The sequence below is a fragment of the Canis lupus genome, chromosome 11, assembly GCF_011100685.1.
Source record: "Canis lupus familiaris isolate Mischka breed German Shepherd chromosome 11, alternate assembly UU_Cfam_GSD_1.0, whole genome shotgun sequence".
Taxonomy (NCBI): Eukaryota; Metazoa; Chordata; class Mammalia; order Carnivora; family Canidae; genus Canis; species Canis lupus.
In genome coordinates this window covers 2,190,147-2,206,185 of record NC_049232.1, presented here as the reverse complement: position 1 = coordinate 2,206,185, position 16,039 = coordinate 2,190,147, and the positions used below count along the sequence as shown (strand labels likewise).

Sequence of the window (16,039 nt, the reverse complement as noted above, 5' to 3'; positions counted from 1 at the left end):
ATAGTCACAGAGAGAGAGAGAGAGAGAGAGAGAGGCAGAGACACGAGCAGAGGGAGAAGCAGGCTCCATGCACCGGGAGCCCGACGTGGGATTCGATCCCGGGTCTCCAGGATCGCGCCCTGGGCCAAAGGCAGGCGCCAAACCGCTGCGCCACCCAGGGATCCCCAGTGATCTATTTTTTAAAAATAAGACATTCAAGTAAGGTAGGGGGGTGTGGTGCTGGTGTGGAGGGATCTCACTGGAGATGGATTTAGGGGGTAGAGTCAGCAGAGGACAAGGACTGAGCCATGCACTGAGTAAGGGAGCATGAGAGAAAGAGCCAAGTCCAGTGGACATCCTGTCGGATATCCATGTGAAGATTCCTGGATATGTCAAATATGTGAGTATAGAGCACAGGAGAAAGAGCTGGGCATACAGATGCAGATCCCAGGGGCACCTGAGTGGCTCATTCAGTTAAGCGTCTGCTTTCAGCTCAGGTCATGATCTCAGGGTCCTGGTATCACGTTGGGCTCCCTGCTCAGGGGAGAGTCTGCCTCTCCCTCTGCCACTCCCCCTTGCTCATACTCCCTGTCTCTCTCTTGATCTCTCTCTCTCTCTCTCAAATAAATAAATAAATAAATAATTTTTTTAGAAAATGAAGATCCAGGAGATCCCTGGGTGGCTCAGCAGTTTGGTGCCTGCCTTTGGCCTGGGGCATGATCCTGGAGTCCCAGGATTGAGTCCCACATTGGGCTTCCTGCATGGAGCCTGCTTCTTCCTCTGCCTGTGTCTCTGCCTCTCTCTCTCTCTCTCTCTTTCTTTTTCTCTTTCTCTTTCTCTTTCTCTTCTTTCTCTTTCTCTTTCTCTTCTGTGTCTCTCATGAGTAAATGAATGAAATCTTTGAATTAATGAATGAAGATCCAGAAAATGTTCACTCAGTAAATATTTGAATAGCCACTCCGTGCCACATTGTCAGGCTGTGGCCAAGGCCCTGAGTGCAGATGGAGTACCTGGGAGAGGACAGCAGTGGACAGCAGTGAAAAACGACGAAGGAGCAGCATGAGAAGCAGCAGCCTGCAGAGAGTGGCCATGGAGGCAGGTCCAGAGAGCTGTCTCTTGGGCCTTAAGGGAAGAACATGAGCAGAGAAGGAAGGAGTGGTCATCAGAGTTGAGTGTCTCAGAAAGGTCAAGTAGATACAGTTTAAAAGTGTTCCTTGGATTTAAGATCCAGGAGGTGACCTTGGTTGTTTCTTTGAAGAAGCTCCAAAGTGAAGGAAGGGGATTGGCTAAAAGGTAAGAAGGTTAGCAGCTGCCTGGTAAGCAGTAGTGTTATGCCTCACAGCCTCCCCGCCTCCCCAAAGAAGTGGCTGTTCTCCCCATACCACTGCCACTACCAGCGCCTCTTTAGTTAAGGAACCAGAGCTTCTTGAGATATTTAGTAATATGCCTGTGAGCACACAGCTGTTAAGCAATTAAAGCAGGATTTGAACCCAGTCTAGCTGTGCCCTTAACACAGCTAAAATGTAGAGTAGGTTGGGGGCCAAAAGATGGGAGCATTGAGCATTGCCAATGCTTAGGGGAGAAAAGAACTGGTAAACAGGGAGGTGGCCAGAAAACAGAGGATAAGGTGGTGATGGAATGAACAAGAACCTTAAAGAAGCCACCTGGGAGTGGGATAGAGAACCCAGGTGGAGGCTGTGGCTTTGGAAGGGAAGGGCATCACTCTTACAGGTTCACTCCATTGATTAAGTCAAGAATTCCTCGAACAGGAGATCATGGTGTTTATGCTTTCAGTAGTTCATGATGCATCTTTTTCATATCTATCTATGAATGCCTGATTGCGTGAAATCACAGAGTTCCAGAGGATTTTAGAGAGATCTGGGGTAATCAGTAATTAATTATATGCTGTTCTTTAATTGAGCCTCCCTGGCTACTGGTCTCTTTCCCTCGCTTTTTAAAAAGAATTATTTATTTATTTATTTTATTTAGTGTAAGCCAGGGGAGGGGCAAAAGGAGAGGGAGAGAGGATGTCAAGCAGACACCCCCCAAACCCCCCACTGAGGTTGGAGCCTGATCCCATCACTCTGAGATCTGATCTGAGGCAAAATCAAGAGTTGGACACCTGACTGAGCCACCCAGGTACCCCTCCTTCACTTTTTTAAATGACTTTATTGAGATACAATTTCTATACCATACAGTTCATCCATTTATATTCCATTTCCCCAAAACAATCCAGTGGTTTTAAGTTTATCCGCAGAATTGTCTGACCATCAGCACAGTCGGATTTTAGACCATTTCCTCACCCCAGAAAGAACCCCCACAACCCTTAGCTATCACTGCCCCTACCCCCCGCTTTCTAGTCCTAGGCAATCACTTAATCTACTTTGGCTCTGTATCTTCCTTTTTAAAATTAAACTAGGAAAAGAACAATCCATACTCTATTTACTCACCTCCCAGTTACTTCTCAGGTCAAGGGTTTTTCTTCCAGGGAGCCTTCTGGAACTGCTTTGGGCAATGGCATTGGTGACCCTTTAGTTACCAGACCCAGTGGACATGTTCAGCCTTTATCTTTCTGGACCTTTTGGATGTATTTAGCCCACCACTCTCCCTTATGTTCTATCTTCAGAATGGGCCCTTCACCTGCCCTTTGGCTGACCTGTCACTCTCCCTGAGTAATGGAATCTGCTCGTGGTTTCAGCTGCATGCATTGCTCATGACAGTCTTTACCCTGGACTCATCATCAATATTATTCATTGCCTCTTGGGCGTGACCTGAATGGTCTCGTCATCTCTTCATGGCTAAAACTCAACTAAGCCCTCCTCCCACTGAAAGTGGTTTTCCTTTATTCTCTATCCTACCTATGTGCCCAAACTAGAGAGACATTCCTTTCTCACTCACCCCCAGTATAAACTCAGTCTTCAGGACCTGCCAAATCCCTCCCACCCTAACTCTGAAATCCTTTCTTCCTCATGCCTGCTGTCCAGCTGTCATCTCTTTCACGGACTACTTCTGCACTCTTCTCCTTGGCAATCACTCTGGCCATGGCCTCTCTCCCTAAAATGTATTTGCCACAGAGGCATTAGAGATAGCTTATAAAAATGCAAATCCCCCAAAAATGCAAGTCTGACTTCATCTGCTAAGTTCCTATTAAAATGACATGCAGTGCAACATCACCTATAACTATTTATGTTTAAAAAAAAGTGAATCTGATCAAGCTTCTATCAGTTTACTGGAAATACAGAGGATAGAAGAATTTGTAAATGATACCTTGAGGGGCATACAATCACCCAACTATGGAAACGGAAAATTCTACAGGACAAGTGACTAAGTTTCTTGGACAAATAAATGGCAAAGTTAAGAAAGGGAGAGAGAACTGTTATATACTAAGAATCCTAAGAGCACGTCAGCCAGATGCAGTGTTTTGGATCCTGACTTGAATAAACCAACTGTAGCCACAATTTGATTTTTTTTTTTTTTTGACCTTCAGGAATAGTGTTGTGGTTATTTTTCAAAGAGCTTTCATATTTTAGTGATGCATGCTGAACTATTTAAGGAGAAATGATGTAGTTGCTAAGTTAGCCCAGGGTAGGGTATGAAGGACACAAAATGGGACATACGTTGTTTCACTTGGGCAGTGAGTAAATGGAGAGTCATTCTACTTTCTCTCTACCTTAGTATATGTTTGAAATTTTTCATAATAAAGGAGTTATTTTGTTTGTTTGCAAAAGATCTTGAGACAGGGAAACTTGAACACTGCTGGTTTACAGGATGATAATAATTTAAAATTTTTTTAAAATTGTAATAAAATACAACAGAGGGTGCCTGGACAGTGCAGTTGATTAAATGTCCAACTTGGTTTCAGCTTAGATCATGATCTCAGAGGGTCATGGGATCGAGCCCCATGTTGGACTCTGCACTGAATATGGAGCCTACTTGGGATTCTCTCTCTCCCTTTTTTAAAGAAAGTGTGTGTGTGCGCATATGTACGTGTATATATATACACATATGGATATATACATATAGAAGTCAAAATTTACCAGCTTAACCACTTCTAAGTGTACACACTTCACAGTATTAAGTACATTCACATTATTTGTGCGAGCACCACCACCATACATCTCCATAGCTCATTTCATCTTGCAGAACAGAAACACTAGCTCCCTACTTCCTTCTCCCTGCAGCTCCCAGAAACCACCATTGTTCTTTCTGTCTCTGTGAATTCGATGACTCTAGGTACTGTATATAATTGGAATTATACAGTACTTGTCCTTTTGTGACAGATTTATTTCATTTAACATAATGTCCTCAAGGTTATTCCATATTGTAGCATGTGTCAGAACTTCTTTGCTTTTTAAGGCTGAATAATATTCCATTGTATTGGATAGACCACATTTTGTTTATTCATTCATCCATTGATGAACACTTGGGTTACTTCTACCTTTTGGCTACATTGAATATGTGGGTATGAACATGGTCTACAAATATCTGTTCAAGTCCTTGCTTTCAGTGCTTTTGGAAATGGAATTTTTAAAGAAATGATATTGCTGACTAATACGGTAAATATTGTTTTTATTTTTTGAGGAACTGCTGTTTTCCATAGCAGATGCACCATTTTCATTCCATCAACGGTGCACAAAGGTTTCATTTTCTCCATGGCCTTGCCAACACTTGTTATTTTGGGTGTTATGTTTTGTTTTAGATAATAGCCATCCTAATGTGTTTGAGGTGGTGATAATAATTATTAATGTTGTAGGTGTGATAATGGTATCGTAATGTTATACACACATGTGTATTTTTAAGAGTTTTTACTTTTAGGGATCCCTGGGTGGTGCAGCGGTTTAGCGCCTGCCTTTGGCCCAGGGGGCGATCCTGGAGACCCGATATCGAGTCCCGCGTCAGGCTCCCGGTGCATGGAGCCTGCTTCTATCCTCTGCCTATGTCTCTCTGCCTCTCTCTCTCTCTGTGTGACTATCATAAATAAATAAAAATTTAAAAAAAGAGAGTTTTTACTTTTAGAGATACATAACTGAAGTATTTTTGGATTAAATGGTATTATGCCCAGGATCTGTTTCTTAAATCATCCAGTCTTGGGGGTGGGGACTAGAGAGGTAGAAATGCAACAAAAGGACCAAATACTAATAGTTGTTTAAGTTGGGTAAGGGGATTGAGTTGTTTAAGTTGGGTATGAGGATTCCATATACTGTTCTCTTTCATTTTGTGTATGTTTTGAAATTTCACAGTATTAAATAACATTTTGGGCCCATCACTGTCCATTCCCAGCCTCTTTCAACACTTCCTGTTGTACCATTTATACTTCAACGACATTAAACTACTATTCATTTTTTCTGCTTGCCTCCTTCCGTCCACTCTTACTCTGGGCTCGCTTGTGTATCCATGCCTTTGCCTCTCAGCCTGGAATCCCTGCCCCCTACTTCTGGATGACTTCTTTGTTCTTTTAATACCTAACTTGAGTGTCCCCTTCTCCCTCTTCTTGTAATAATCTGTCCTGCCTCCATAGCCTCATCATCACATCTCAGCTGGTGGGAGCAGGAACCATCTCTTATGTATCTTTTTATTTTTATTTTTATTTTTTTTTATGATAGTCACACAGAGAGAGGGGGGCGTGGGCAGAGACACAGGCAGAGGGAGAAGCAGGCTCCATGCACCGGGAGCCTGACATGGGATTCAATCCCGGGTCTCCAGGATCGCGCCCTGGGCCAAAGGCAGGCGCTAAACCGCTGCGCCACCCAGGGATCCCTCTTATGTATCTTTTTATGCCAGTGCCTAGTGCCCTGCCTAGAGTATAGTAAAAATTTCATGCCTATCTGAATTTACGATTATTTTTTGCTCACCTTGTATAGGTTAGGGTCTGGCACATAGGTAGGATCTTGGTGAATGAGCACTGCATGGGGGCAACCATTGGGGGAAACTGGGTGAAAAATATGCAGGCCCTCTGCAAACTCTCTTTCCAATTTCCTATGAACCTCAAATTTTTTATTTTTTAGTTTGAGTACAGTTGACACAGGAACCTATAATTCATTAAAAATAAAACATTTCAGGGATGCCTGGGTGGCTCAGTGGTTGAACGTCTGCCTTTGGCTCAGGTTGTGATCCCTAGGTCCTGGGATTGAGTCCCTCATTGGGCTGCTTCTCCCTCTGCCTGGGTCTCTGCCTCTTTGTGTCTCTCATGAATAAATAAATAAAATCTTTAAAAATAAATAAAATAAAACATTTAAAAAATGATGGTAAAAATGTCTGGACCCCAAAGTGTAAAGTTTTCTGGAAAATGCATTTCTTGGAACTTGCCATTTTCAGTATGACCTTGTAGGTGGATTCAGTGGCAAGGAGTAGTGTTTACAGATCTCTTTAGTACTTACCACACTTCTAAATGATTGGCAATTCCAAACTATTAAGACAAATAATATCTTAAAAGTAAGAATCTTTAGTAACAGGTTTTATTTGGTTCTGTGATATTTTTCTTTTTCTTCAGTCTGTGTGTGTGATTTCCACATGGCACAGCCCTTTTTTCTGGTAATAACACCTTGTTGGGATTCTTCATGCTCGTATACAGAAGGTGCTCTTCTCACAGTTTGAAGCCCTGACTCACTCCCTGCTGCTTGTGTTTCATAACAGACACCTCGCTCAGCCTCACAGGTGGAAGCAGAGTCGATGTGGGTGGGCCCCTCCCAGTCTGACCAGGAGGGAGACAGGGCCGGAGGATGGAGGATAGGCAGCAGATCCGTCCCATGACCCCCGAATGCCCACACCTTGGGAAGCCTCATGTAATCTGACTTTTATCTGCTGGAAAACAAGAACAGTGATTCTCCTTCCCATGGTGCTTTTGAAGGTTGCGTGAGATTCTGACACCATGAGGAGTAGTTAAATGCAAGTGCAGAGTGATTAGTAAGGCCACTGAGGAAGTATTGACTTGTCCTTGTGGCACTTGGCTCACTTAGTGCCTTACCGAAGTTGCTACTTGACATGGATTTCCCACGTTTTCCCTCAGGTCATTGAAATTTTGAATGTTGGGACACGGGGGTGGCTCAGCGGTTGAGCTTTGGCTGCCTTTGGCTCAGGGAGTTATCCTGGAGTCCTGGGATTGAGTCCCACATTGGGCTCCCTGCATGGGGCCTGCTTCTCCCTCTGCCTATGTCTCTGCCTCTCTCTCTCTCTCTCTCTCTCTCTCTCATGAATAAGTAAATAAAGTCTTAAAAAAAAAATCTTGAATATTGCCTAAAAGTAGATCGACTTTACCTGGAGATGGTCTTTTCCAATGACAGTCAGTGTTCCTGAGTGTCTGTACAGGGTACTAGAAGAGCATAATAGAAACAGGAAAAGTCAGCATGGTATCAGGTCAGATTGTTGCCTTAAAAAGTTAGTTTTTTATGTTTCAACCTACACTTTTGAGGCATTCCAGCAAGCTGTACAGCATGGGTGTGGTTGGAAAGTTGGTGGGGAGTTAAACTAGTTCCAGAGCCGGAAGGATGACGGAGCCAAGCTCAGGGTTATGAAGGCCTGAGGGCAATAAGGTGCCTTGCCGTTGAAGAGCTTTCAGGAAAATAGTAACAGGATCAGATCTGCCCTTTGGTGTAATCACTCTGACCAGAGTGCAGAATGTAGATGAGGGCGGAAATTGCAAGACTAACTGTAGACATGGTTAAAATGATTCAAGCAAGAGAAATTGGTGATAGTGAATGGAGAGTAGTGTGTAGAACCAAGGAATGCTGAGCAGTGGGCTCACCAGGACTAGCACATAGATTGAATGCAGGGAGTAGAAAAGGAGGGGCTAGAGTGGCTCTCTGGTTCTGGTTTATGTGACCAGGTGGATGGTAGCAAACATTGTCTGGGATGAGCAGAGAAAGAAAGGAAAATGAGACTGGGGAGAAGCTGTTTCAGATTTGGACAGATTAAGTCTGAATTATCTGCAGGACACCCCATACACCAGGTAAGTGGTTAGACAAATGGGAGTCTGGAGCTCTGTCAACATGGGGATTAAGAGCACATTCATTCACAAATACTTATTGAGTGCCAGGCACTGTTCTAGGTACTGGGTCTCTGTTTTTCATCCTAAAGTATAAAACTAAGGCTCATTCACATGAGTGCCTCCATGGGAGAATTAACAAGGAGATAGGATGGAGAGTGACTGGGAGAATGACTGAGGGGATAACGGACCCAAATTAGGAGCTAAGCCACCCCTAGGGAGATCAGGGGAAGAAGTGTTTGGGACAAAGAGAAGAACAAGTGTAAAGGCCCTGAGGCAGGAATGAGGGGGCACCTTTGAGGCACTATAAGAAGGATAGTGTGACTCAGTGTGCTGTACAACAGGGGAGCATGGAAAAGCAGGTTGGATGAAGGACAAAGACTGATAGATCAGCACTTGATCCCTGGCAGTTGGGTTTATTCTGAATGTGATGTTCAGTCATGGGAATTTGAAGCCATGGGAGTGGATAAGATCAGTCAGAGTATGTGTAGAATAAAAAGAGGAGAGGGGTGCCCGGGTGGCTCAGTTAGTGGGGCGTCCACCTCTTCTCAGTTTCGACCCAGATCATGATCTCATGGGGTCGTGGAATCAAGCCCTGCATTGGGCTCTGTGTTTAGTGAGGAGTCTACTTGAGATTCTCCTCTTCCTTTGCCTCTCCCCCTGCTCATGCACTCATGTGTGCTGGCACACCATTCTCTTTCTCTGTCACATGAATAAATCTTTTTTTAAAAATTTTAAAAAGAGGAGAAAGGACTCCCATACTCATTTGAAGCAGAGACCTACCTCAAAGGAGACTAGAAGAAACAACCAGAAGAAAATAGAAGAGAAAGCAAGATACTGTGGTAAAGAAATAAGATGCAAGGAATTTTTTTTTTTAAGATTTTATTTATTTGGGGGATCCCTGGGTGGCGCAGCGGTTTGGCGCCTGCCTTTGGCCCAGGGCGGGATCCTGGAGACCCGGGATCGAATCCCACATCGGGCTCCCGGTGCATGGAGCCTGCTTCTCCCTCTGCCTGTGTCTCTGCCTCTCTCTCTCTCTCTGTGACTATCATGAATAAATAAATAAAATCTTTAAAAAAAAAAAAAAAGATTTTATTTATTTGGGACATCTGGGTGGCTCAGCAGTTGAGCGCCAGCCTTTGGCCCAGGGTGTGATCCTGGAATCTGGGATCGAGTGCCACATTGGGCTCCTTGCGGGGAGCCTGCTTCTCCCTCTGCCTGTGTCTCTGCCTCTCTTTCTGTGTCTCATTTATTCACAGGGAGCCTGGTGTGGGACTCGATCCCAGATTCCAGGATCACGCCCTGAGCTGATGGCAGATGCTCAGCTGCTGAGCCACCCAGGTGTCCCGCAAGGAATTATTAAGAGGCAGATGATGGAGGGAAAGACTGAAAATGTGGACTGCATTTAACAGCATCAAGATCATTGGCCTCAGGGAAAGCAGCCCTAAAGTCTTCCTTCTACACTACCACCCCTGCCCATTTGGCATCCCGTCAGCTCCCCAGAGGATGGAAGCCATAGTGCAGTGGGTCTAGGTGCTGGCTTTCGGGTGTGGGGAGGTGGGTGTTTGGCTGATAGGATGACCAAGGAGCAATATGACTTGAGAAGTGGCAGGAAGCACTAGTGGCTGCCCCAGGTGACTGCCAGCTCATAAGGAATATGGATGAGCAAGCCACCCCTTTCTTAAGCAGCCACGTGTGTTAGCTCAGCGGAAGAGTATAGGTGTTACCCTTTGGTTAGTCTGGCCAGAAAGCACACTGGAACTTCAGTGGCCGGTGGCAGAAGTGGAGAGTAGGCCCAAGACAGTGCTGTAAGTCTCATGCCTCAGGCTGGCATGAGGGTGATGAGGGGACACAGGACACTGATTTGGTGTCCACAAGGTGTGGCAACTCCACCTAGACTCAGCAGTGTATATCCTGGGGTCCCTCTCCCAGAGCAGAAGCTGACGGGTGGCAAAGGCTGGGGTGGGAGTCAGGACTTTTGCTGACTTTGGTGCTGACTTTGGTGCCAAAGCACTTTTAGGGTGCTTTGGTGGAAGACTGACAGGGTGAGTATGCAGGGCTTCCAGCTTACCATCAGGCATGTGGTACCCTTTAACAAAACCCCTTGTGAAGGAAATGAACACCAGATCACCTTATTCCAGGATGGGATCCTCCTGGAATCCTGTGTACCACAAGACCATTCCGTCTGAGCTGAGCACCCCGAAGTACCAGATGTGCTGAGAGGGAGCCCGTGTGTTTATCCATGCTGGCTAGTTTTGTCTGCTTTATAGCTCTTACTCTGTGTGTTCTTATGTAATTTATAATCCGTTCAGGCTGTCTGCACATCTTTGTTGTAAATTCCTGCTTTGCACATATCAGGCACTCCTGCAAATGCTCAACACTTAAAAATCTGCCAGGGCCACCACATTCCACACTTCCCACCCCCGCCTACATCATTCCAGTTACATCTTGTGAGCAGTTGAGAAAATGGCCCGGTGTTTCCTTTGGAAAGTAATTGGATTGCAAAATTAAGTTACTTTGGAACTTGTCTGCAGCTGTTTGCATGTGGATATTGAAAGAGGGAGTGGTAGCTTTTATAATTATTAGGGCAAAGAAGGATTCTGTTTCTAATCTGGGACAACCAGCTGACTCAATCTAGTGCCCTGACCTCCTAGGTTTTCCAACTTCCCCCTTAGGAAGTTTTCCAACTTCCCAGGTTTATAGACAGCCCAAAGCTGACACTGAGGAACAAATGATTTTCCAGAAAGAAAATAATAGAAAGAATAAAAACCCAAGAAAAATCAGCAACTCATTTTGATTTCTTTGTGATCAATTAAATGGTTATGAATTGACTTTCCTCAAAGGAAAGTTTTCCAGTGGTAGATCTTACAAAGGTCCATTTTAAGAGCATGGGTCCCTTCCCCCCTCACACCCCTAGGTGGCAGCAGGAAGCAGGAGAACCCACATGAAAGTAAAGCAGATGTCCCCTTATAGGGTCCTAGGATCGTTTTTCAGCTTACACCTCTGCCCAACAGTTTCATTTATTGAGTATCCCTGAGTTTTTCTGAGCTAACTTAGATATCCAGATATGGATTTAGAGGATTATGGACTCAGCCAGAATTTATAGAGCACTGCACAGTCAGCTTTAACAGTAAAAAAATAGGAAAATCTTGAAGCAAGGATTAAAAAAGGAGTGGAAGCATTGGAATTGGGACTGCAGACTGAGAAAGTTCCCCTCCTTGTTTCCTTGCTCGATGTGCGTATGTATCTAGGAGGTTTCCCTCCTACTTTTAGGAAAAGTTTACTGTTTAGAGCTGTTGCCCAAGGAGTTGCCTTGGGTAGGAGCCCTGGTCAGGGCACTGGTGCCCTCACACTCCTCGGACTGTGGTGGTGGGTCCATGTAGCTCTTCTTTGTAGCCCCAGGACAACAGTACAGAGTTCTGGGTGCCATCGACTCCTCTGAAATCTATTAAAAGATAATTATGAAAGCTCCTATTGAGAACTTTATAAATAATACAGTGTAGATACTTAGGGTCAGTAGGAGGGATGGAATGGGGGGAGTGGAGGACAAAGGACAAAAATGTAACAAAAAAACCTAGGGAAGGAACAGCACCAAGGTTAGAGCTAAGTGTAGGCACCTGCATTAATGAAGGAGTCATGTCCTGGCAGAGGCTAGGGAAAGAGTGGAAAGATAGCACCTTCCATTCTTCCCACTCCTATGTCCTGTTCTCTTCATGAAGCTCCTGTGCCAGACTCCCGGCCCAGGGTTCTGTTGCTCTGCTGCTCTCCTGTAGCCATGTCTGGATGTGTCCTGTATCCTGGCAGACTGGAAGCCTCGGAAGACCCCAAGAACCACCTCATTGTCTTGCTCTGCACACAGCACCTGTCCATGACACAGGGTTTTTAAGGCTAGCCAAACAAATCTAGCTGAGGAGGGCGGGGGGAAGCAAGGATAATGGTGCAAGACAGGCTGGCTTTGGGCAAAGGAATGCTTTCATACTGAGAAGTGGGGTTTGTAGGGGCTAGTGACTGGGGCGCAGAGGGTCAGAAGCTGCTTAGAGCTGGCAGGGAGGAGAAGGAGCAGCTCTGCCTGGGGAAAAGGAGTGGCACCAGACAGCAGCTCCTTGAAAGGCCCAATGGGGCATGAACGCTGGCCTGTGCAACACGTCAGCCACCTGGTGCTCGTGAGCCACCCCACCGAGGCCTGAGAGAGAGCCCCTAGCAGGCAGGGCTCCTTCAGCTGAAAGCCAGAGAAATCTGAGTCAAAGGAGCTTAAACACAAAAAGGAAGTTTTTGGTTCCCTGAAGTGAAAAGTGCAGGGGCATGGCTGGTCTCATGTACAGTCAGGACTTAGGTGACACCCTTAAGAACGTATATGTAGCTTCGGCTTCTTTCTCTCATTGGCCCTACTCTTGGGCACACCCTCAGACTAGATGACTGTGGGCAACATCAGGCTTGCATCCTGCAAGAGAAGGCCACAGAAGTCAGGTATGGATGCACTAATTGAAGTTGGCTTGCTTTCCTGCAGCTCCAGTAGTGGCCCGGACTCAGGCCAGGGCGGAGGACCTGGGACAAGGGAAGTGGGGGTGTGCTCCCAGGAGGAGGGAGGATAAACTGGCTGGTCAGAGTCAGCAGGAGAGCACGGCAGGGGTGCGGGCTCTGATGGAAACCACCATTAAAAGCCGAGCGGGGGACCCCTGGATGGCGCAGCGGTTTGGCGCCTGCCTTTGGCCCAGGGCGCGATCCTGGAGACCCGGGATCGAGTCCCACGTCGGGCTCCCGGTGCATGGAGCCTGCTTCTCCCTCTGCCTGTGTCTCTGCCTCTCTCTCTCTCTCTCTCTGTGTGACTATCATAAATAAATAAAAAGTTTAAAAAAAATAAAATAAAATAAAAATAAATAAAAGCCGAGGGGCCAGGGATCCCTGGGTGGCTGAGCGGTTTGGCGCCTGCCTTTGGCCCAGGGCGTGATCCTGGAGTCCCGGAATCGGGTCCCACGTCGGGCTCCCGGCATGGAGCCTGCTTCTCCCTTTGCCTGTGTCTCTGCCTCTCTCTCTCTCTCTCTCTCTCTCTCTAGGTCTATCATGAATAACTAAATAAGTAAATCTTAGAAAGAAAGAAAGAAAGAAAGAAACAAACAAACAAACAAACGAAGGGGCCTCCTCCGTGACATTGTGTGTTAAGTCGCTCTTGTCGTGTTTTGCAGCATCTCCATGATACAGTGAAGAGGAACCTGGAGAGCACCACCTCCCCTCAGAATGGTGAGCAACAGAATGGCTATGGAGACCTCTTTTCTGGACACAAGAAGACCCGTCGAGAGGCCCCTCTGGGAGTAGCCATCTCTTCCAACGGCCTGCCTCCAGCCTCTCCCCTGGGGCAGCCTGACAAGCCTGGTGCAGAGGCACTGCAGGCCAGTGGGAAGCACTCACTGGGGCTGGACTCCATCAGTAAGAAGTGTCTGGCTGACTCAAGTCTCCACCTGAATGGGGGCAGCAACCCTGGTGAGCCATTTCCTCTGAGCCTGAATAAAGAGCTGAAGCAAGAGCCCGTCGATGACCTGCCTTGCATGATTGCAGGGGCCGGGGGCTCCATATCTCAGAGCAACCTCATGCCTGACCTCAACCTGAACGAGCAAGAGTGGAAAGAGCTCATTGAGGAGCTAAACAGGTCAGTGCCTGATGAAGACATGAAGGATCTGTTTAATGAGGACTTTGAAGAGAAGAAGGACCCAGAGTCTGCTGGGTCTGCTACACAGACCCCCTTGGCACAGGACATTAATATTAAGACAGAATTCTCTCCAGCAGCCTTTGAACAAGAACAGTTAGGCTCTCCACAAGTGAGGGCTGGGTCTGCAGGACAGACCTTTATGGGGCCTTCAGCCGGTCCCGTGAGTACCGATTCACCCAGCCTAGGGGGCACTCAGCCTCTGTTCCATACCTCTGGCCAGCCTGGGGCAGATAATCCCAGTCCTAACCTGATGCCGGCATCAGCGCAGGCCCAGAATGCACAAAGAGCCCTTTCCAGTGTGGTGTTGCCTAGCCAGGGCCCAGGAGGGGCCTCAGAGCTGTCCTCTGCCCACCAGCTCCAGCAGATTGCTGCCAAGCAGAAGCGTGAGCAGATGCTCCAGAACCCGCAGCAGGCTACCCCTGCACCAGCCCCGGGCCAGATGTCCACGTGGCAGCAGACAGGCCCCTCTCACAGCCCCTTAAATGTACCCTATCCCATGGAGAAACCTGCCAGCCCTCCTGGTTACAAGCAAGACTTCACCAACTCCAAATTGCTCATGATGCCAGGTGTGAACAAGAGCTCCCCTCGGCCTGGAGGCCCCTACCTCCAGTCCAGCCATGTGAACCTGCTGAGTCATCAGCCGCCGAATAACTTGAATCAGAATGCCGTGACTAACCAGGGGTCAGTGCTGGACTATGGCAACACCAAACCCCTTTCTCATTATAAAGCCGACTGTGGGCAAGGTGGCCCTGCATCTGGCCAGAGCAAGTCCACCCTCATGGCATATCTTCCCCAGCAGCTGCCTCACCTGAGCAATGAACAGAACTCCTTGTTTATGATGAAACCAAAGCCAGGAAATCTGCCCTTCCGGTCACTGGTTCCACCCAGCCAGGTGAGCACATGAGGCTATTGCTCTGCAGCCCTGTGGTTGCTTGCCCCAGGTAGTTGGGGAGCAGAGGGATGCTACCGTCGTCCTTTGAATCTCTTGAGAGAGAAAAATCAGTCAAAGAAAACAGGATTGATTCTGAATAAACAAAAATAGGGTGAAATTCCCTGGTATAATTTGGTTTAAAGTATCCATACATTTGAGGCATCACCAGCACCTAAGCAGAGGCGTTGAGTGTCTCCTCCATGCTGTACAACTTTAAAGTAAGTCATGTATGGCTGTTATTTTGCCTGTAAAGGTTGCATTTAATGTGCTGATTAGAGGCTTTTCTCCTTTTGTTTTTTTTTTTTTTAAACTACCTTTCCATCTGAAAGGTAGTGTGTAGAATACCTTAAGATTTAGTAAGGGGCAAGCTAATCCCACATCCAAACTCCATGGTTATTTCACCATGATGCTCCAGCCTGGCAGTCACATAACTGCTCTGTAGGGTGGAGAATGGTCAAGTACTAGTTTTATCATGATCAATATTTGCATTTCTACTCACATTCACATGTGTTCTAAGATGTTTCTTCCCTGGCAACCTTCTCATGGCTAGGGCTTATTCCCCCAGCTTCCTCCAAGGTACAGTGAAACACATTTGCTTTTCTCCCTCCCTGATGTGCCCCGGACTGTCTTCCATGTCTACACAGAAGATCCCTTGACAAGTTAAAAGTTGTGTGACAGCAGCTGTGGAACATAGGGCATACCGGTATGTTAGTGTATCTCATCATCTCCTGGTTTTCATCACTTATTATAAGTAAGCCTGTGGTGAATACCTTTGCGGGTACCAGTGTGTATTTGTAAAATTTCAGAAATTAAAAAGAAAAAAACAATTGCTGGTGATGATGATAATGGGGAAATTGATGCCTTTCAACTGATGAGGGTGTGTACATGGGCATGGTGCTTGTAGGAAGTAGTTTGGTGTTACATATTTTTCTTAAGTCATAAAAATGTTCATAAGCATCGACACATTATACCCCTGTAAGAAATAATCCCTAAAAAATAGGAAAGTTAATATACAAGATGTTCATTGCTTCACTTCTAGTAGCCAAAAACTAGAAGCAGATTAAGCATCTCTCAGCAGGAGAGTACATGTGTAAATGTTGATACTTCCACTTATGTCAGCCAGTAAACTGTTCCACAGCCACTAAAAAGATCCTTAAGAAGAGCAGTGACGACTGCCATTTCAGTAGTGCTCGGCACTGCACACAACACTCTCATAGCCCAAACACTTCTGGGGGTGGTGGATGAGGAAATTACCTCTGGGTCTGTCTGCTCGAAGCTTACACTCTTGTAAGGATTAAAATAAAGTCCTGTAAGGACTGGAAAGGAGCTCAGAAAAGTTGAACTTGTATAAATGATCATTGTTTTTTTTTTACCTTCTTCTGGATTCAAGTTAAATTTTCCCCCTTTTAAACATAAATCAGGATGATCAGGATGGGATAATACT

General features: G+C 46.2%; 1 protein-coding gene across 1 annotated transcript in view; it reads left to right on the top strand.

Annotated features, from left to right (window-relative positions):
- The window catches only part of MAML1 (mastermind like transcriptional coactivator 1), a 48,208-nt gene that overhangs the window by 23,112 nt on the left and 9,057 nt on the right, over nt 1–16,039 (top strand). The window contains exon 2 of the mRNA XM_038551759.1: nt 13,144–14,556. Coding sequence (XP_038407687.1) covers nt 13,144–14,556 — 1,413 coding nt within the window. The remainder of the gene's footprint in view (nt 1–13,143; nt 14,557–16,039) is intronic.